At 37.8% G+C, this 21,587-nt stretch overlaps 1 protein-coding gene across 1 annotated transcript in view; it reads left to right on the top strand.

Moving 5' to 3' along the window:
- LOC129276872 (pleckstrin homology domain-containing family M member 2-like) overlaps positions 1 to 18,695 on the top strand; it is a 32,041-nt gene extending 13,346 nt beyond the window's left edge. The window contains exons 8-18 of the mRNA XM_064109179.1: positions 365 to 2,105; positions 2,568 to 2,637; positions 5,161 to 5,251; positions 6,435 to 6,499; positions 7,255 to 7,343; positions 8,256 to 8,385; positions 9,638 to 9,885; positions 11,374 to 11,536; positions 15,406 to 15,597; positions 16,292 to 16,402; positions 17,265 to 18,695. Coding sequence (XP_063965249.1) covers positions 365 to 2,105; positions 2,568 to 2,637; positions 5,161 to 5,251; positions 6,435 to 6,499; positions 7,255 to 7,343; positions 8,256 to 8,385; positions 9,638 to 9,885; positions 11,374 to 11,536; positions 15,406 to 15,597; positions 16,292 to 16,402; positions 17,265 to 17,399 — 3,035 coding nt within the window. The 3' untranslated portion in view covers positions 17,400 to 18,695. The remainder of the gene's footprint in view (positions 1 to 364; positions 2,106 to 2,567; positions 2,638 to 5,160; positions 5,252 to 6,434; positions 6,500 to 7,254; positions 7,344 to 8,255; positions 8,386 to 9,637; positions 9,886 to 11,373; positions 11,537 to 15,405; positions 15,598 to 16,291; positions 16,403 to 17,264) is intronic.
- The last annotated feature ends 2,892 nt before the right edge of the window (positions 18,696 to 21,587 follow it).

Raw genomic sequence — 21,587 nt, forward strand, 5'->3', positions numbered from 1 at the left:
TTAACGTCTTTTGGTCTGACGCGGCTGGGGTTTGAACCCCCGACCTCCCGGTTGTGAGACGGACGCTCTACCAACTGAGCCAACACACCGATGGAGGATAAACATTTATGTTATATATTTAAATAAAATAGAATAAGTGGGGAGGTGACATCATAAGCTTGGTCATCACATATTCATGAAGACATGCATAGCATTGTTTCACACAAATAATGCAAAAATGTCCTAACGATAGTCCTTCGTTCATTTTCAATATTTGTCTGATTTTACGTTATCTGTTCCCCTTAATAAGAAATTTCCTAATAATGAAAATTGTGAAAGACGTTTCAATACGATGATTTTTTTTTTGAAATTACATTTCTTGAAGGTAACCCTACTGAAGATTCCTCATCTACTTGCTTGCCTTCTGGAACTGAATCCCACGAGACAGACGACACAAATGACATTGCACGACCTTTGACCCTTGACCTTGCCACACAATCTAACAACAACAGCTCTAATGAACTCAAGCATGTCACAAGGAACTACTCCACTCCGGACTTCGATATCAACATGGAGAAAGTAGCGGAACAGGACCAGAACCTTGAGGTCATTCGCATCCGCAAGAAAACCAAGAAGAAGAAGAAGCGGAAGAGCAGTAAGGGCAACGGCCAAGCTGTACTGAAGTTGCAGGAGCCGAGGCGAGGCAAGAGGCGTGACAGGAGTTCGAGTCCGAGTACCGTGTCAATCGCCTCTAGCTGCATTGAGGAATCAGAACTCGAGGATAAAGAGCATTGTCCAGAGGGTTTGGAAGGTCCAGATGGGTCCATCTCTTCAGCTACCAACCTATCGGAGTGTTCGGCAGTAGAAGAGGATGGAGACTGTGGAAAAGTTCTTGCCAGTAGTTTGCCAGAAAGCGAGATCACATCTCAGGAACATTGCAATGGCACTAAACTACACGATTTTGCTTTGGAGAAAAACAGTAGTCAAAGAGGAGAGTGTTTAGGGAGTCAAGAATTGGACAAAAAGGAGAGCATATTGGAAGAATGCTCTGAAATACTTGATTGTGTGTGCGAGCAAACCAGGGAACCAGTGCCAAAAGGTGAACCAAATGTGTTTCCACAAGAAACTTTTGACATTAATAGAGATCATATCTCAGATGAGCAAGTTCCGGTGGATACTGCCAAGCTCAGGCTGCCCAAGTTCGCTGATCCAACGTTGCAGGACAGCTTCAATTCTTCAGTGGATGGAGTTGATCAATCTATGATATACTGGCAAGGAGATATAACAGACAATAGCTTTGATACTGATGTGACGTCGTCAACTCCTGTGAAGGTTGCTTGTAGGGTTGGCATTCGACATGAACTTGATGATATCGCAAATGATGATGATGATGTGTTTTTGGAAGAGAATGGAGCATTTGAAAGTGGGATAAGCATTCTCAAGGAATCGGTTGATTCCGGAATCAGGGAACATAGACAATCAAAGCTGAAGGCGACAGTTACTAACCAAGCAAAAAGACAAAATTCAGACAAACAAAAGTCGCGGGAAAGGACTGTGTCAGGCACTTTAGACTATGAACACACAATTTCAGTTCAACTGAGAACACAACAAACGATGATCTCGGGTCAATTACAAGGTGAAAGTCCTTCACCGGTATCCGACCTGCCGGTCAGTCCAGATTCTGGCATCAACCAAAGCTTTGGGGACTCTAACTTGAGCGAAGGCATCAATGCTTGCAGTGCAGACAGCCTTTCCTCAGGGATTGCAAGCAACCCCGACACGGACGGCCCCACCAGTGCCACCGCCAATGACTCCAATCCTGGCTCTTCGGAAGCTTCTTCCCTTTCCAGGAAAGGTGATTCTTTGTACAGTTCTTCGGGGTTGTCCATCGTCCAGAGCATTGCAGAGGATGTTGATGGTTTTGTCCTGGTCGATGTGTTGGATGACCCTGGTGACCTAGGTGAACGTAGTCAAGGGGATGGCAAGGATGCCAGCATGGATCCTCTCTGTGCAGTCGACATCAATGCAAATGATGGAGGTCCACCAGGTCCTGTTGACGTGGGCACTTACAACTTTGATTGCGATGAAGACAGGGAGGAAGTTACAACTCATGAAGCTGAAATGAAGTGAGTGTGTGTATTTTCCCACATTCTCTTAAATTACACTACATCCTAGAATGATTTTGAAATCTTTCTTTATGCTAATAGGTGCCTGACTTAATCTGGTACACCCTCTGTGACTATTGTTTCAATAGCAAAGTAGCACACTTACATTTCACTAGACCACAGCACTTCTGCAAAAAAGCATACTATCATCATGACACATTTATGTTGTCTAAGAGCTTGGACTGAATATTGTAAGAGAATTGTTATTGTTTCGGTTTGTCTGACAGGCACCATAAGAATTCTCGGCCATTCAAAATCAAGGAAAGTTGTCAGATCTGACAACTTGTCGGACCACCAATGCTAGTCTCAGATAAAGTATGTGCAAGCATTAGAAAATGAAGTATAATGATTATATTATTGATAAAGTGTCGCCATATTAGTTAATTTGTATTAAACCACGTATTCATGGCTTTTATTTCACAGGGTTGACAACAATCTCAAACTCTACCTGATGTTGGAGATATTCAAAATTGAAGATGAGAATTATCAAAAGGTAAGTGCCTGGTTTATTCATTCTAGAAATGAATGAATTCCACCTATAAAATCAATAGAAATATTTGATGAATTGCCACATTGTCTTATTCACGTTTGTCTCATACTAGTCGGAATAATTTTCCTGGTATCGCATTGCATTTTGAAACACTGCTATGCATTAAGTCTTTTGTATAGCATATTTTTACATAGGACTGTACATTACTTAGTTGAGAGCTTTTATCTTTTACCAAAAATGCTATTGAAATTTGTAAAGCAATATTATTCCCTGCTAGTGTTATGTGATATTGAAACCAATCCCAATTTTTAAAGAATACGTGTATATTTGATACAAAATACTTCTACAGGAAGTATAGCAGGAAATGTTATGTTTACCAACTTCGCTTTTCTTCAGAAAGTACTAGTGACTCATCTCCCAACTAAAGATATGATATACAGTCTCTTTGGCCCGAATTCTTAAAGGTGATTTTAAAAACCCATGGTTGAATCCATGGTTTATGCAGATTTCCTGTATAAATTACGCTTAATTTAGCGCGTTTAGGGTGCGTGTATAAAAAAATCCAATGCTGATGCGCGCTTTTGTCATAGTGCGCCTGTTACCATGGTTAGATATGCTATTTTATTCATGAGTCTAATGTTTGAAGAGTGGACTCATTAATTCAAAACGGTGGACTCATGAATAAGATAGCATGGATAACCACGGCAACAGGCTTCAATTTGGCGCACTGTGACAATAGCGCGCATCTGTGTTGGACATTTTTTGATATATGCGGTAAAATAAGGGTAATTTATACAGGAAATCTGCATAAACCATGGACTCAACCGTGGATTGTCAAAACCACCTTTGTGAATTCGGGCCTTCATGGCTTTCTTAATGACTTCATTCCAAATTATACCCCCCCCCCCGCAAAGTTGAAGTGGTAAAGGAATCAACGTTTTGAAAATTGAAAATCCTTTGAAGCAAAGTACTTCCTCAGTTTTTGCCCAATGCTCATGAGACTTGGCACCCACATTGGTCTTGGAGTGATGTATATTTTTAATATGTGTTGGAAACTGCATTGCCATCATGATGGTGCAAATACTATGGCAATAAATGAGAGAAAAAAAACTGGCAGATTTTATAACTACTGCCTCCATTTTTCACCAGTACCAAGACTTGAGACATTCATAGAAAATTGAGTTAAGACACACAAGGGACCTGTTGCATAAAACTTTTTACCTAAGAAAACTCTGGTAAAAACTGAAAGCTAAGGTTAGTCTGATTTCTGCCATTGACTCTAACACAGGGCAAAAACTTTGGTAAAAACAACCTGAGTTTTCTCAGGTAAAAAGTTTTATGCAGCGGGCCCAAGATGCTTTTTTAGAAAGTGGTGGAAACTGAATTGCCATGGTAACATTGGGGGTATCAAACAAATATACATGTATAATAATATAATAATAATAGCGGTATATTAACCCAGGGTGGCCGCTTCAGTTCCGAAAACTGTTCTCCCAGCGGGCCCTGCTATTATTACCCCGGCTTTAGCTGGGCTGCCTAGGCGCTCAAGCATTCAAGGAATTAATCCTGCCGGGTACCCATTTACCTCACCTGGGTCGAGTGCAGCACAATGTGGATAAATTTCTCGCCGAAGGAAATTACGCCATGGCTGGGATTCGAACCCACGACCCTCTGTTTCAAAGTCCGAAGACTAATCCACTGGGCCACAACGCTCCAATAATCTAGTATCTAGTTTGATCAGTTTCAGCTCAATATTCTTTTTGCTGGATATGAGCCTTGCATGGAAAGTTAAGTCAATGATTTCCATTGATCACTTTGCTCTTAGCCAATCAGCTGCAAGGTTTTGTAGTAGCTTATAACACTAGTCGGTAAAAATCATGTACTGTTTGTATCATGAAATGCTCCCCATGAAGTAAATCAGAATATTCTGTAAATCATGCATGAAATACAAAAGGTTCTTTTGATAGCATATTGCATAAACCCATATCAGTGATGGATGCAGGTAAGGGCACATCGTTCTCTTTGAGAGCCATTAAAAATCTGCCCAACTTTGGCAAAAGGAAGCAAGTGACACATCAGTCAAATTTGAGTTATTGATGTTTCAGAAACACCCTTTGTATGTTGCACGGTCAGGCAAACTTTGGGGAAGAAATGGTCGTTCTATGGAAAGATATTGAGGAAAATTTGCTTTTGAATTGCATTGACGCCTATGTCATTGACGAACTCACATTGCTCATTTACAACAAATGATACTTTTGTAACTTGCTTCCTTTTGCCAAAGTACAGCAGAAATACTTGTTAAGGGAATTTGTCATGCATAAGCAAGTGACGACCTTTTTTTTTTTTTTTTTTTGCTTGTCCAATAGTTAATTGGGAATGAAGACCTTTGGAGAAATTGCAACTTTTTCTGTACAAAAATGCCCCTTTCCTTTGGAAGATCCTGGATCCGCCCCTGACCCATGTAAAGAGCTTGAAAAATAGCTTCTTTGATAACACTCTCAATGTTTTCTTTGTTTGGTTTGATAGTTGATACGACTGAGTACTGGCCACATGGAAGGGAATCTTCTTCAAGCTTTCATTCTCTTGACAGATCTTGCCATATATATACTAAGAAGAGGTAAGAATATTATCTTTTCTGAATAATATTGATTATCACCAGGGTTGGGCTCAATTACAAAGTAATTGATCAATAATTGATCAATGTACATAAGTTATTACATTTTTTAGAGTAATTGTAGTTGTAATTTGTAATTGAAACTTTTTTAAGGGAAAGTAATTGTAATTTTAATTGAAAAATTGTAATTGACTTAAATTACGGTCAATTACTTTTAATTACATTCAATTATATTACTTTATTACTTAATTTATTATTCAAAAATACTCTGCATTGCTTATATCTCTTTCCCCTTAGCTACATGTATATAGTGCTCTCTTGCATGAAAATGTATCCTTTACCATGATAGGGAGGAAAAGGGAGACATTATTGCTATAAAGAAGTGCACAAAATGACTGGCGCTGCATACAAAATATAAATTGATCTGATTTATGACTTAAATAAAGTAATTGAATTGTAATTGAAAAAGTAATTGGTAATTGTAATTGAACATTTCTTCAATTATGAAATTGCAATTGTAATTGTAATTGAAGAAAGTAATTCTCTGTATCGGAATAAGCCTACTGTACCTAGCTTGTAGAAAGCAAGCAAATCAGAGACCGAACATGCAATATTTGTACCATGGCACAGGTACCATAAAAATGTACTATTGCATGGTCATGCAGGTGCAATAGGCATTGGCCTACTAGTAAAATGTGTGCTGATGCTGCTGCTACTGCTGATAAGCCCTTCCTTGAATAACTGCAAAGCAGGGTTGGAAATATAATTTTTTTTTCAGGGTTATCTTTTTTTCCCCACATTGGAGCGATTGGGGAATTAGGGGGCTATTTCTTTCATTTTAAGGACTACTTTTTAGGGTTAAGAAGCAACAATGCACTAAAAGCAAATATTATTCTGCCATAGTTGGAGTATTGATTTTCTGAACAATCTTAAATATTGTTTGCGACAGGTCTTAGGTCAAACATGATTTGCTCAAGGAAGGACAGTCGCCCCAAAACATGCAATTTGGAGGAATGTAGGGGCAATTTGGGCAGTCATGAGGGCAAAATCGCCTGTCGCCCTTGTGTACATTTATCTCCTACGCTGACCGTGAGCCATTAGTGTTGTTTGTGTTAATATCGTTAAATATGTTATGCAAGCCTATTAGTGGTTCAATTGAATGCACACTTTAAATATTTTTCTACAGGTGAACGCAATGGAAGATTCTCAACTGAAAGCAGAACACTTTATCATGACCTGGACTATGTCTTGGTAAGATATTAGAATTTAACCCATAGATGTACATCGTGATCTTTAAGTTTGAATTAATGACTCCGCAAATTGGCAACATTTTTTTGTACCCAGTTGCATGTATATAGTATAATAATAACACAAGTAATAAAAAAAAGCAAAACAAAAAATTGTATCAAAGATTTCATTAAAACTTAAAAGTTTCCATTCAAAACACACCTTTTTATATTGCATCCTGAATTTCATTTTTTTTTTTTAAATCACACATGATATTATTACCTTGCCTAATATTTTCACTGCTTGCTGTTGAGGATCTATTTGGATATTTCTGAAGATATTTTTGTCATTTTACTTCAAAATAATGTATGTATTATGGGAAAAGATTGTTGCATTTTAAAAATGAATTTTGATTAATTTTGACTGTACAATGGGGAAAGTGGTGAGATAATACACTGAAAAATGCATTTTGTGTCTGATGATATGATGACTGCATGATTAAAAACAATAGCTATTTTCTTTAAAAAAATATATTTCATGAAATTTGTATTATATGATCAACATGTTGGGGAGCTACTGGCAAATGAAATCGATTGGAATTTTAAAAATCGATAATACTTATTCTTGGATGGATTTTAGCCAAACCTTCATAATTGTTTTTCATTGGTCTGGTTTTGTAAAAATAAACTTTGCATCAGGGTGAACTCCCCCTTTAAGAAACTTTAATGTGTGTTGTCTTTACTGATTCCTGATTTGAATTCCCTTTTTTTTTTACCCAGATTGGTTTGAACTTCCAGTCTGTTCAACTTGTCTGTAAGAACAGAAGAAAACATTTCTGGTTAACAACAGGTAGCCGTTCATTAACAAGGTACATGTAAATATAAAAAAACCACTCTGATTGGTTCCATTGCAGTAATTTAAACAAGATGTGCATGAAACAACAGTTTTGATTGGCCAGGGCTCAATAACACAAAGGTTTGTGTGATGGATTGCAAATATAAAAGAACCATTCTGATTGGTTCTTTTGCAGTGAATTAAACAAGATGTGCATGAAACAACAGTTTTGATTGGCCAGTGCTCAATAATACAAAGGTTTATGATGGATTGCAAATATGAAAGGACCATTCTGATTGGTTCCCGGTCAGTGTTTTGAACAAAATGTGCATGCTACAATGATCTTGATTGGTCATTGTCATTTAGTGATTGATTTGAGATTGCCTTAGATTCAAATCAAACTAAATACATGAGATTAATCTCATATTGAGCAATTAAGATTAAAATATAGATATCAATCTCAGTTTAGGTCTTCATTTGAATCTATTGTTTAACAACTCTTTGTAAGACATGGCCCAAATTTGATTGCAATGTAGAACGACACTTTGAATGAAATTTGTTATTATAGTCTGTTTTCCGCTTGAAATGGCAACATTTTATATGTGTAGTTTCCATAGTATGATACGTACAATATGTTAGTTAACGATTAATTAACTTAGACTCAAAACAAAATAACAGTCACGAAATATAAGACAAAATTTGTAGAAGTTAAATTGAAAATCAATAGTTGTTTTACAAATTGTGGAATGAAATTAACATAAGAGCTAAATAGTTTGCACACACTTTAACTACAAAATTTAAATTTTATCAGAAAATATTTATAATTGTGAACAGAAGTCGAATTTGAATGTTGAAAGCTTGCAGGTAAGTTAGAGAAAAAAAATTTTACTTTCTATTTCTTTTGTCTTTGGTTTAATGATACCAATTGTGATTGTGTGCTTGACAGATTCTTCTTGCATAGTTTAAGAGGAGTCATGGAAACTGGTAAACAGGAAGATTCTCTCTGCGTTCTCACTGATGCCACTGCCCAGGCTATTGGTCTCAAGAAATATGTCGCCGGAGAAGAAAAAGTGGAAGTAAGTCCTTCTCCAGCAATTTTCCTGAAATTGACTGTCCACATTGACAAAGGAGGGCTCACTTCTGGGGATTGTTTTATAAAGCTTCTTGTCACTGATTTTCACTGACAAACTTGCTCTTAGCCAATCAGATGCAAGGATTTCAGTAGCTTATAACTGCTGTCAGTGAAAATCACTTTTTGGTTTGTGAAACACTCCCCTCGTTTTGAACCCCAGAAGGTTTTGTAAAACGTAAATGTCAGTTAAGATACCAACCTCAAAATGAGGTTTGTACCACTCCGTCCCTCGGTTAGGACGTTAAATGGAGGCCCTTTGTAAAGGAGAGTCACCACCTTTGCACGTTAAGAACCCACTGCACTATTCGTATAAGAGTAGGTGGAAACCCCAGTGTAGTGGTCCACCTGCACTCCCCCAATTAGGTATATCGGGAGGAGATACCCTGCGAGTCATGTTGATTCAGTTTGCTTTTCACCTCCCAGGCACAGGTGATGCCAAACAAATAATAATATTGAGGTTTAAAAAGAGTCCAGTAGCATGATTGACCCAAGTGTTTGTATGTACATGTATAAATACCATATTTGTACCAAATGATTCTTGTATAAATTTGTGTAATTAAGTAAAATAAGCATGGCATTCCAGCTAGGTGGATGATTCGAAGAGAACGACTTTTCATACGACTGGTGATACCTTCTGGTGCTACATGTAAATGAATGAGAAACAGATTGTAGCACCCAAGAAGGTATTACCAGTCGTTCATGAAGCCATTCCTAACTTACGGACGGCTTTATGAAACACCCCACATGTGTGGTTGATGATACCCATCCCATTCTGGATCTGGGGACCGTTTCATAGAGCTGTTCGTAAGTTAAGAGCGACGTTAAGAACGACTGGTGATCCTTTCTTACGCGCTAAATCATCGCCAATTTATTATACCATTTACTACAAGAGAGGATCACCAGTCGCTCTTAACTCATTTATGAAACTGCGCCCTGGTTGCCAATGCAGTCTCTTACATAAGCCTGGTTGGTGTGTCATCAAGCTTTTCGTAAGTTACAACTGACTTTAAGTGTGACTGGTGACCCTTTCTTTTAGGAACTAAATCAATGCCATTGAAAAATTGGTGTGTATCACTGGCCACGAGAAAAGATCACCAGTTTGTTACGTCGCTCACAACTTACAAACAGCTGTATGAAACACCCACTTGATTTCATGATGGATAATGAAACCTACAATCATCTTTTTCTCATTTCAGATGTCAGATGTTCAAGTCTACCTCTACAGCCTGGTCCACTGGGAGGACCTGCTGGACTCCAACACGGCGGCAGATCTTCAGCTCTACCTGCCGCCGACCAAGAGGAAAGGCATGCTCCATTACAAGACCAAGGAATCCTTCTTTGTCGGAAGCTACTGGAAGGCAGCATTCTTCAAGCTGAAGCAGAACGTTCTGAAGCGGTACCAGAGGAAGGATGCTGAGGAACCGGACCTTGTCATAGATCTTGGGTAAGTACATGTACTGTAGGAGATAAAAGGATGGAGAATTTGATTAAAGGTTCATTGCAGCCTGTTGTAGGTGGTGAGATGGGTTAAGAGGCTCCCAATTAGACTAGTTGGTCTTAATCCAAGAAAGGATGCAGAGGAACCGGACCTTGTCATAGATCTTGGGTAAGTAGGAGATAGAAGGATGGAGAATTGGACCAAAGGTTCAAGGTTCATTGCAGCCTGTTGTAGGTGGTGAGATGGGTTGAGGCTCCCAATTAGACTTGTTGGTCTTAATCCAAGAAAAGAAGCGGAGGAACTGGACCTCTCGCCCTCATCGTAGATCTTGGGGTGAGTGCTAGATGGAAAGATGGATGAATGGTTTAGCAGTTCATTGCAGGTGTTGAACCCCTCAATCTAAGACTAGTTGGTCTAACTCCAAGGAAGGGAGCAGAAGAACCCGCCCTTGTTCTTAGATCTTGAGTAAGTAGAAGATCGAATGATATTGGATTGGTTGCTCGTTGATATGTGATATGCCATTGAAAAACCTCTCGATACAACCATGGTTTGTGTTTGTGTTTTGCTTTCTGATTCTAGCCATGTAAATTTGTTGAAATGCACATAAATCCACTAGGATTCTATGAAAGTGCTGATGAAATTGTCCCATCTATCCACCACAGTGGGTGATTTCAAGTCAGGTGTCGGCCTTGGTGTTGGTGTTGAAATTTGGATTGCTTCCCCTTGCTCCAAAACTTATTCAGAGTTTGTAAAACTGATTCACATCACATTATTGACTTCTCAGCAACTAGTGAGTGACTTTTCGGGACCATCTTCATTTTATGTTTGGTGTTATAATCGTGTAAAAATTTACCTAACACCAACACCAAAAGGTCAACACTGAACTAGAAATCACCTAGTAACTTAGTAAGCCAAGATAAAGAACACCCCTGCATGTTCAAATGTAAACAGTGTTTGACAATAATGGATGGCAATATATTACCTTATGTTAAGTCTATGTGGGCAATTTCATTAGATAATCAACATATTTATATGTGCAACCCCAATTATGCTTTACTTTATTACACTTCTTCATATGAAGCACAAAAAGGGGACAGGTCATTTCAGGTACGTCCCGCAAATAGGGCATATATTAATTTATTCATTTATGTATTTATTTATTTCGTTTCTGCATGTCATGACAATGTACATAGTGTGACCATCACAAAAGTAAATGCATTACTTTTTACATAAAAAGATGTATAATTATGATCATTTACATAAACTGATTATACCAAGGTTGCAGACATGCAGTGGTATGAAAATATAAGCAGATGCTTGAGCCGTTGTCACACCTTTGGATATATAAAATACATACATAAATACATTTAGGAGGTCACAATGTACATACATTATGGAATCGCCCTGGTGATAAAAAAATATTGATTTGTTATTCGTCCATATTCGTGATACTCTCTTGATTTTACCCTCTGATGTTCTCTTCTCACTGCTTAGGTCTCATAAGTTTGGAGGATGTCGTCGTATCCACCACACCGACCGTCGTTTCAGCTTTGAACTCGTCTTCACCAATGGAAGCCCGTCCCTTCAGCTATCGTGTGAGAATGAGCTTCAGCTATCGCACTGGCTTCAAAGTTTATGTGAAGTAGCCTCACATCAGGTTAGTCTCCTTCCTAGACTTTATCATTTAAATTTTAATTTTGGTAAATCCCCCAAAAGATTCCAATGGCTGGAAGAAACATCGAACGACCACTACATTTTTATAATATTGTAAAGTTAGATGACTTTGAAGTATAATCGACATTATTAGTTAAAAGTCAAGTCCACCCCAGAAAAATGTCGATTTGAATAAATAGAGAAAGATCAAACTAGCACAACGCTGCAAATTTAATCAAAATTGCATATAAAATAAGAAAGTTATGACATTTTAAACTTTCGCTTATTTTTAACAAAACAGTGATATGCACAACTCAGTGACATGCAAATGAGACAGTCGATGATGTCCCTCACTCACTATTTCTTCTGTTTTTTATTGTTTGAATTATACAATATTTCATTATTTACAGATTTTACAATAAGGACCAACTTGACTGAACCATATAGTATTAAACAATGCTTATTCCACATGTTCAGGGAGGAATAAATCGTTGTTTCACTTGACAATGAGGAGAAAATTAGAATATTTCATATTTCATATAATGAAATACAAAAGAAATAGTGAGTGGATGACGTCACCAGTCTCCTCATTTGCATACTGACCAGGATGTGCATATAACTGTTTTGTGAAATTAAGTGAAAATTTAAAATATCATAACTTTCTTATTTTAAATCCGATTTTGATGAAATTGTCAGTGTTTTGCTTGTTGGATTTTTCTCTTTTTATTCAAAACAACTTTTTGTTTGGGTGGACTTGTCCTTTAATATTACTGACCATTTCCCAAAGTGTTTAGCTTGCTGTCTATGGGAGCGGTCCCTGGGAAGTAGGGAACTCGGTAGTGGAAAAAAATAACAGAATTGTAAAGAATTAAACAGACATTGTGCAACAAAGCTTGGTGAAATTTAGTCAAGAGGAGGCACGATAGCTCAGTCGGTAGAGCGGGGTACTCGTATTCCGGTGACCCGGGTTCGATTCCCACTTGGTGCGCTAGTGCCCTTTGGTAAGGCATTAATCCTCAGTACCAGGTCCTTTGGAGAGGACCTTAAGCCGTCGGTCCTCTGGTTGCTTGCTTACAAGCATTCATGCTTTCTTAGCAATCAGGTAAAAAATCACCACCAATCCAAAAATGTTCAGCAACATTTTTTTATGTATTCAGTAAAATTTTATATGACCTGGTAGGATTATAGGAATTTGGTTAGTCAGTAATGAAGGACATGCAGAGCTGCCAACCATTACGTTTTTGCCGTAATCATTACGTTTTTTCATTCAAATTACGGCATTATGGTTTTTCTTTTCAAATTCCGTTTTTTGACAATTTTGATAATGTGTGTACATAATTGTATGTATGTGGAGTGCGTGTTGAGCCCACTGAACTAGAAATACGTATTTCTAGTTCAGTGGTTGAGCCCGAGATGAGCCTGGTATTTGCGCGTGCGTAGTCGCCTGCCAGCCGGTTTTCCAACGCACTTTAATAATTTGATAGCGTGCACGTACATATACGTTAGTTGAATATGCGAGCGGCATGCATGGTACGAATCGCGATGTATAGCGACTGGTAAATACGTCTGTAAGGATGATGACGTCATCCAAGATGGCAACTTACGATGACAAACGAAAGGATCGAGGATGATTATGTTTTGATCATCATTTGAAAGGAAATAACAGTAACTGCGGTCTAAGGTACGATATTTCTGAATTTTATATATTTTATCTTAAATTTGCATGTAATTTCTTTCCTATAAAGTGATGTTTTATGTACAAAAAAACGATCCGAAAATTAGATTTCAGAATTTAGATCTAACGTTACTGCTAATACGTTGTCTTTACGCACGGGCCAACACTCTTCAGGTGATCGAGCCAACGTTTGTTCTTGCAGCGCAGAGTGAGGAGTACGATGAATTGGGTAGGGTAATTCCCAAATGTAGTAAGAGAAGAGTCCATTTGTAATGGAGGGGGATTTGGAGGTTTGAGGGAAATTATTATTCCATTTGCAAAATTTTACAAAAATACTCATCATATATATTAAAGATTGAATCATCAAAAGATATTTTTCATATACTTTAAAATTAATTGTTGTGATAAAGAAATGAAATTTTGAGGCTATTTTCTTGAATTGATTAATATCAATTCCCTTCGGATAACGGTACTGTCTGGTTAATTTTCATCAACTCGTAATCGTATCAAACAAATACGATGAATTGGGCTTTGAAAAGACCTGGAAAGCTCTTCATTGTCCCTTGAAGTAATAATTCTGGGTGATATTCAACATTTATTGATAGTTTCACATGATTTATACTAGAGAGATGTCCTACTGCCTTTGGAATTCATTAAAAAAGTCGGCACTTTAGCATTCAGTTTACTTTAGCAGGAATGGGAAGATTTCTTCCCCGGTTCTGGCGGCCTAGATGTCTGCTCTATAGTGCCGTCACTGCTGGGGATGATTAAGTGTGCGTGCAGTGTGATTGAGGCTGAGCTGTGCACATCGTGAAGTGATTTACGATGGGACTTTTGTGGAATGATTTCAACTTATCTATAGATCTATTTGAATTTTAGATTAGATTGATTTATGAATAATTTTTCTATATTTGTGGAATGTTACATGTACACTTCCATTTTATGACACTTTAATTTTAAAGGGTACTGTTTGGCAAAAACAATGTTACTTGGGAAGAGAAGTCTGAATTGATGTCAACTTTTTTTTAATATTTCTCTTAGTCTACAATTTAGTAGTTTTGTCAGGAAACTCAACATAAAACAATTAATTATTTTAGAAGTGGAAAGGAAGCCCCAGAAAAATGGGGCCCTAAAAATGTTCACCAGAACTGATTTTGGTGCCCCTGAAAGAATTTTTTCTCGACAGATCTTCACTTTGATAAGTGCCGGAGTAGGTTGCACTACAAAATGAAAGGCCTACTTGTCATTTTTAGAAAAATTTGCCTAGGTGCCCATTTGACTAGAATGAAAGTGGCCTTCATGTCCTTTAGAATGGCCTTGATACCCCTTGAAATTTTGGGGCATCCAAGGCCACTTTGCCGGTTGCCCCAAGCTGAAAGTGCCCATTTGAAAATGGCCTTGCCCCTCTCAATTCTTAATTCAAGCCCTGCTACTGACTTAATTAAAATAAGGGTCCAATTTGTAACGCTCCGTTACTTAGCCCAGACTAGGCCTAGAGATTAACTTTTTTTAAATTGTTCACTGCATACATACTTTTTGCATTGGATGTTTGTCGCATGTCGTTTTAAGGTTCGTTTTAACACATTCCTTTTTTTTGTTGGAAATTCCTTTTTTTGGCCATAATGATTCCTTTTTTTGCTTGCACAAGGTTGGCAGCTCTGGACATGATTTCCAAAGAGAAAGCTAAATTACAGAAAAGAGTTGAAGAAAGTGATGGATTTAGAATGTCAACTGAAAAACAAAGAAATTGAAATATCTTTGCTGCATGCAGTTCTTGAGAAGGAAAGGTTGAGGTTTGTGTATCATGACCTCAAATTTTCATGCTCAAAGAACATCATGTAAGGAATGTGAAAATGAATGAATCAATTATTAGGTAATGAACAAATTTCTATTTCTCGTCATGTTCTACTTTTAAAGAATTTTGTTACAGGATTGGTCAAAAGTAAACTGTGATATAGACTGTAGTTTCCCTATCAATCTCCTCTTGCAGTGATGGATTGTTGAGTTTGTATTTTGTATTTTGCTGGTTACTGTAGCCATATAGATTCATTGTTATTAAGTTGAGTATGTCCAAAATGAGAGGTCATTGCCCCTCAATTTTTTAGGTACATTTTTCTCCATTGCAAGTGATCACTTGCCAATCACCAACTGTGATTATTTGCTTTATTATTCACTCATCATTCATTGTCCCTTTTCAGCATTCTATGTCCCAGATGAAAGGACCCCGTCCGAATCCTTGCCAACCCTCGTGTGCTGTCATCACTTCCCGCTCAGTCCTCCTGTGCCTCGAAGACTATCAGACACACTTCTTCAGAACCCTTGCCAGGACAGACCTCACGACCATCTCCCGGGTGGAGAGAAGCCAGTCTAAGCTCTCGTATCTTGTAATGGTGAGTGGAGTGTGTAGATAAAACTTCATGACAATATCCGCTGTGGTGAGAAGCTTATTTAAACTGTTTTATCTTGTAATGGTGAGGTGACAGTAGGTACCTCACAACCATCTCCCGGGTGGAGAGAAGCCAGTCTAAGCTCTCGTATCTTGTAATGGTGAGTTGACAGTGGAGACAAAACTTGCATCTAAGGCATTGCAAAGTGGTTTTTCCTGGTCCCCCAAAGAAATTGTAGCTCATTCAAATACTGTACGCCAGCTTTTCCTTGAAAGGCCACAAATGTTGCAGTTACCTTACATATGTAGTCCTTTTGATAGCTTTTTAAATTATTTTTGATTTACCAGTAATTTGCTTCTTCTGTATGGTGAAAGTGCATTATATTGGGGGTATTGGTGTATATGAACAAAAGTAATAAGATTGGACGGGAAAAAGACGCTGAAGTATATTTCCGCCAAATCCACAAATTAGATTTTTTTAAATTCCTAAATAAGCTCCCAAATAGAGGAATCGTAGCAGGATCTTATGTATTGACAAAAATTTCTTTTCTTGAGCAATTCTATTGATACCACATAATGTTTACAATTTAAATATTTCGTGTTAAACAACAATCAGTTGTGATCTAATGAAATGTGTAAAATTTCAGAAATATTACTGTAGTCACTGACTTTCACTGTGACATTTTTTTTTGTTACAGAATTTCAAGAATATGGAGTGTGATAATCCATGGTTGTTGTATTTCAACTGTTCCAAGGAGCTGGATAATTTTGTTTCTCATCTAGCTCAAGCATTCCATAACAAGACACAGGTAAATATAAAATGTACTCAATTTTGGCAAAAGGTTTTTTTTCCCAAGCTTGTGTTAGAAAAAAAGATGGTATTTTTGAGCAAGGACTAAGACTTGAAATGGACAAAAATAGTGGGGTTTTTTCACGGTTCTTTCTTTCAATTTTCTGTTTTGTTGATTCGCGTGCAAAAGTACACTTCAAATCATAATAAAAGGTTAGGTTTAGCAAACAATATATTTGGGCCCATCTTATAAAGAATTGCAACAGATTCAAATCAAACTCAATTTTGCAAGTGATTTAAATTTGTGTAGTTAAGAGGTAGGAATTTCTTATCAATCACAATTTGACTTTGATTCTTATTTATGGAGCCTTGGAGTGCAAAGAATAGGGGGGTTAAGTACTTTCTAACTGTTTTGTGATTTTATTGGATATTATCCAACTCCCAAGAATGTTCTGTAATCTGATTGGTCCAAATCGGATCGCATGATATTCAGCGAATTGCGCTATTGCATCCAAAGTGGACTATCCTGCACTCTGACGTCAGAGTGCAGGATAGTGCGAGGTCTGGAATTATCAAGAATTTAGATCAAATACATGTATAGCATTCGGGGTAACTCAGGAGGAGGGGGGGGTTGTATAAAACAAACAATGCACACATTCTTGTGCATAGAGGACCTAAATAATGAACTCTGTGCTCGACTCGCCAAATGGATATACCGCACTCGGTCCTGCGGACCTATTTGGTGTACAGTATATCCATTGGCTCTTCTCGCAAATCGTTCATTATTTGGCCCTGCATGCACGCGCTTATTATTTGTATAATGTTAGACTTCATTTAGAGATCATTACAACAACTGGCACGTTTACTTTCCATCTTTGCAGAAGGAACTGAGGATCGGGAATGTCCAGGACGAGAAATTAGCCAAGAGATGCAGCAACTGCCAAGAACTTATCCTGTCGGCATGGCAACGATCAGATAGCCTCGGGAGGGGGCGTGTCAGGGGTGACTCGTGGTAGAGCTGACCTTGACCATCATGAAGGTCGTATCAACCCATCCCTGTGAAGATTTGATGAATCTCATAGATGGATAGTAAAGTTTGATCATCATAATTGAGAATGAGATCATGTTCAAATTTGTAATGTACTTATTGTGCAATCGAATGCCATGAAACTTAGATGCCATATTTATTTGTACTTAACTATAAACTGTCAATAGGATTAAAACATTTGGTTACACCAGAAGGGATAGATACATGTATGAGTTAACATTATACCTAATGCCTGTTAAAGATTATATAGATAAATTAGTTAAAATTATGAATATTTAAATAATACATGTCTGTAATACTTATTTTATAGAACTTACAATTATGACAAGTCCAGCTCAAAGGAGAATTGGAGAATTTTTTTTGGGGGGGGGGGTTGAGGAATGGAGAGGGATTTTATGAAGGGGGAGGTACATTTTTAAGGTGGAGACATCAGACATAAATTTTATTGTCTAAATGCAGGAAAATGGGATGAATATGTTAAAGATCGTTTGACAAAATTGCATAGAATAACAAGTGTGATAGAACCGACTTCTTCCAGCAGTTTGCTCTTGTCAGGATGCCTCCTGCTGGCAGGTTTTGCCACGTCCGTTTCCAAACTTTAGTCGCGGATCCGTTTGGTAGAGATATACTGCCGCAGTCGACTCTTGCACAAGCCTCGATCCTGCCAGTACCACCACCAGGCTATGACTCTTTGCTGTCAGCTCTATCAGCTCACCCGACCATATTCATCTGGCTTACTCTCGAGACCCTATGCGACTGGTTCCTGTAGATTAAGATCCTTCGAGCATATGTATGGGCCCTCCTTCAGTCAAGCTCTCAGGACCACACCCACTGGCTCTGCTCTACTTGTAGTACCGTTGTCTGCTCCAGACCTCCGACCGTCTGCTTCAGACCAGCTTCAGACTCCGGCCCGTCTGCTCCGGACCACCAGCCGTCTGCAATGTACCCCGTATGCGCCGTATTTCAACAGATCATCGACAAAGCCTCACGAGTTAACAAACCTAACGTACTTGCGCATTTATTATACAATTTTGTTACAGTTAAATAATTATTGCACAAAGACTACAAAACATAGAAAACTTTCATTTTCCTAACACGTATCATAAATCTGCATGGAATATCGCCAGCTACGATAAAAATTAAATTTGTGTTACAGTTGACCTCTGGTACAATCTTAGATCAGCATTAACTTTGCTGTCCTAAATCAGATATGTACAGCGCGTCCCAAAAAAAATGTCCCTCTTATATGGGGCTAAATTACTTCAAAAAATAAAAATTATTCTCAATGAAATGTATTTAACTAGGAAGCTCATCTCATGTTCTAACTTCTATAAAAATTTCATTGGTCTCGCTTCAGTGGTTTTGAATACACAGTCTATTATGTAAAAGTGGTGCTTTTCAGCCCATTCCAAGTTTGCATGCATGCAGCACTACTGTGTGTTCTGCACTTTCTAGCATATCAACCCCCCTTTGACCATTCTGACCAAGGAATTCCCTGATCTGACCAGGGAAATCTCCATGATCTAACCAGGCTCATCAAATCACAACTTTGAGCATGTTTAGAAGGGCAAAAACAATATTTGACAGCTCATTTCATGTTTGAAAATGGGAGATGCACAATGATTAAGACAACGGCTCATGTCTGTTTCATGCCTAATACTGCATTTTTTTTTATTAATGTTTTTTTTTAGTTAATAAGCTACTGTGGTCAAGTTAATTCAATGTAACTTTTTAAAAGAAAAAAAAGTCAAATTTTTCTCTGGTAAAGTTCCTTTTTCGCAAAGGGTGTTTAACTTGCGGATTCCCCTTTATTTTTTAGCTTATTTTGCTCATCCATCATTCACATTTTCTTTCAAGTTGGTGCACTGATTCCCCTTATCAATTATCAAAAAACTTTATTTTTTATATTTCTTGCCCTTCTGAACATGCCCAAGTTTATAATTTGATGAGCCTGGATATGATTAGGGAAATGTCCCTGCTCAGATCCTGGATGTAAAAATGGGGGTTAACATGCCATAGACAATGCAGATATGCATCAATGCTGCAAACTTGGAATGGGCTAAAATGCACCACTGTTACGTAACAGAGTGTGTATTCAAAACCGCTGAAGCGAGACCAATGAAATTCTCATAGAAGTTAGATCATGAAATGAGCTTTCTACTCATGAACATTTATTTGAGAATACTACCACATTTTAGAATTAATTAAGTCCTATGTCAGAGGGACATTTTTTTTGGGACGCGCTGTATTAATGACATATCAACTTAAAGCATTTATTTTACTCAAGATAGTGATAAACAAATAAATCAGCTAAAGCTCTCCAGGAAATAATTATTCCACAAAGACTGTCCAAAACATGCAAAACTTTCATTTTCCTAACACGTATCATAAATCTGCTTGGAATATCACCAGCTATTATAAAAATATAATTCAACCAAAGATAATTTTCTAAACAGGAAATAAACACCATTTGGTGACACAAAATTAGGAACTTATAAAGTTTTGATTTTGTGAGGCCACATGCGAGCAGCTGTCTCTATAAATTCCTTTTCTTTAAGATACATGTTGATTCTGCAAGGAATGTCCTTTGGCAAGATATCAATCCACAATTTGCCACTCTCCACCCAGGTGTTAATTGGGTCCCCGGTAGGATGCAAAAGCCTATGTAGTGTGCCTAACAATTGAGTTTGAAAACTCTTGTTGTACTGCTCACCAGGGAGTGGAGAGAGTACATATATTGCATAAGATCCAATGGTAGGCCAAATACATATCCGTAAAGTATGGAGCCCCTAAACAGGGCATCTCAATGAAAATCTAAAGAAAAATTATTAATTGGTGTTCTTTTCATTCAAAGTTGATGAAGTTCCCTGGCAAGTCGAGCCATCCCAGTTCAATTCTGTGTTCTACCTTTATGGCAAATGTGTTCCTTTCATTTGATGTTGATGAAATTCCCTTGCACTTCCTATTCCTGCTCAGCTTGCTTTTAATTCTCTCAATCAGAGATGATTTTCCACGATGCCTGTGTGCTCTCACCCTGCAGAAGGCCATTGCTGCCAGTCTGTTCCTCCAAAGGCAAGGATGGACACTTCCATGGCCTCATCCTTTATCTCCAGATGACCTGGGGAAATCTATCTGTAAATTATAGAGAGATTCAGAAATAGTCTAAAAGATTATATAATCACACTATTGCATATGGTCGGAAGCCATGCCTCGTCCATTGCCAGACCAGAAATGTATGTTATATTCTTGTTGATATTTTTACTGCCATAATTACATCTGTAACATCTGCTATATTGTAATCCCATACCCATCAAGACCTCTGTCTCTCAATATGCATACATGAATCAAGTTTGAAGTTGTATATCATCAGGGCCCCGCCTTACAAAGAGTTACGATTGATCCAATCAATCGTAACCCTATGGAAATCCATCAGTGTCATAATTTTTTCTTTAGGAAATTTGCACAATGTCCTTTTTAAACAAAGAGAAGCACAGTGAATTTTCAAGATAACAATGAATGCATGAATACATATTATAGAAATTATTTTGAACAGACATGAATTATACATGTTGACGTTGCTGGCTGTCCATAGTTGCGATCGATTGTATCGATCGTTACTCTTTGTAAGACGGGCCCCAGAATTCTGCCACCTCGCAAGGATGGCTAATAGATATGATTCACAAGTGTGAAGTTGATCTGTAAAACATTCTACAGTCATCGCGATAAATTAACATGTATGCAATGACCTCTTTAAACTCTGACTTCATGACCCCAAACTCTAATCAGATCTTTTCCCCTCCCTTATGCATACACAAACTAAGTTTGAAGTTGGTCCGTCAAACCATTCTTAAGTTATTGCGAAAACAAGCCATTTTCAGGTATACAATGCCCTCTCTGAACTTTGACCTCATGACCCTATGGTCTAATCAGCTCTTTGCCCCTCCCTTATGCATACATGAGCTAAGTTTGAAGTTGGTCTGTCGAACCGGTCTTATTGTGAAAACAAGCGAGATATAAGTACATGATGTCTTATGATCTTTGACCTCTTGACCCCAAAATCTAATCGGCTAATTTCCCCTCCCATATGCATACATAATGAGCCAATTTAAAGTTTGTCAAACGTTTCTTAAGTTATTGTGATAATGAGCCATTTGCA

This window comes from Lytechinus pictus, chromosome 14, assembly GCF_037042905.1.
Source record: "Lytechinus pictus isolate F3 Inbred chromosome 14, Lp3.0, whole genome shotgun sequence".
NCBI lineage: Eukaryota > Metazoa > Echinodermata > Echinoidea > Temnopleuroida > Toxopneustidae > Lytechinus > Lytechinus pictus.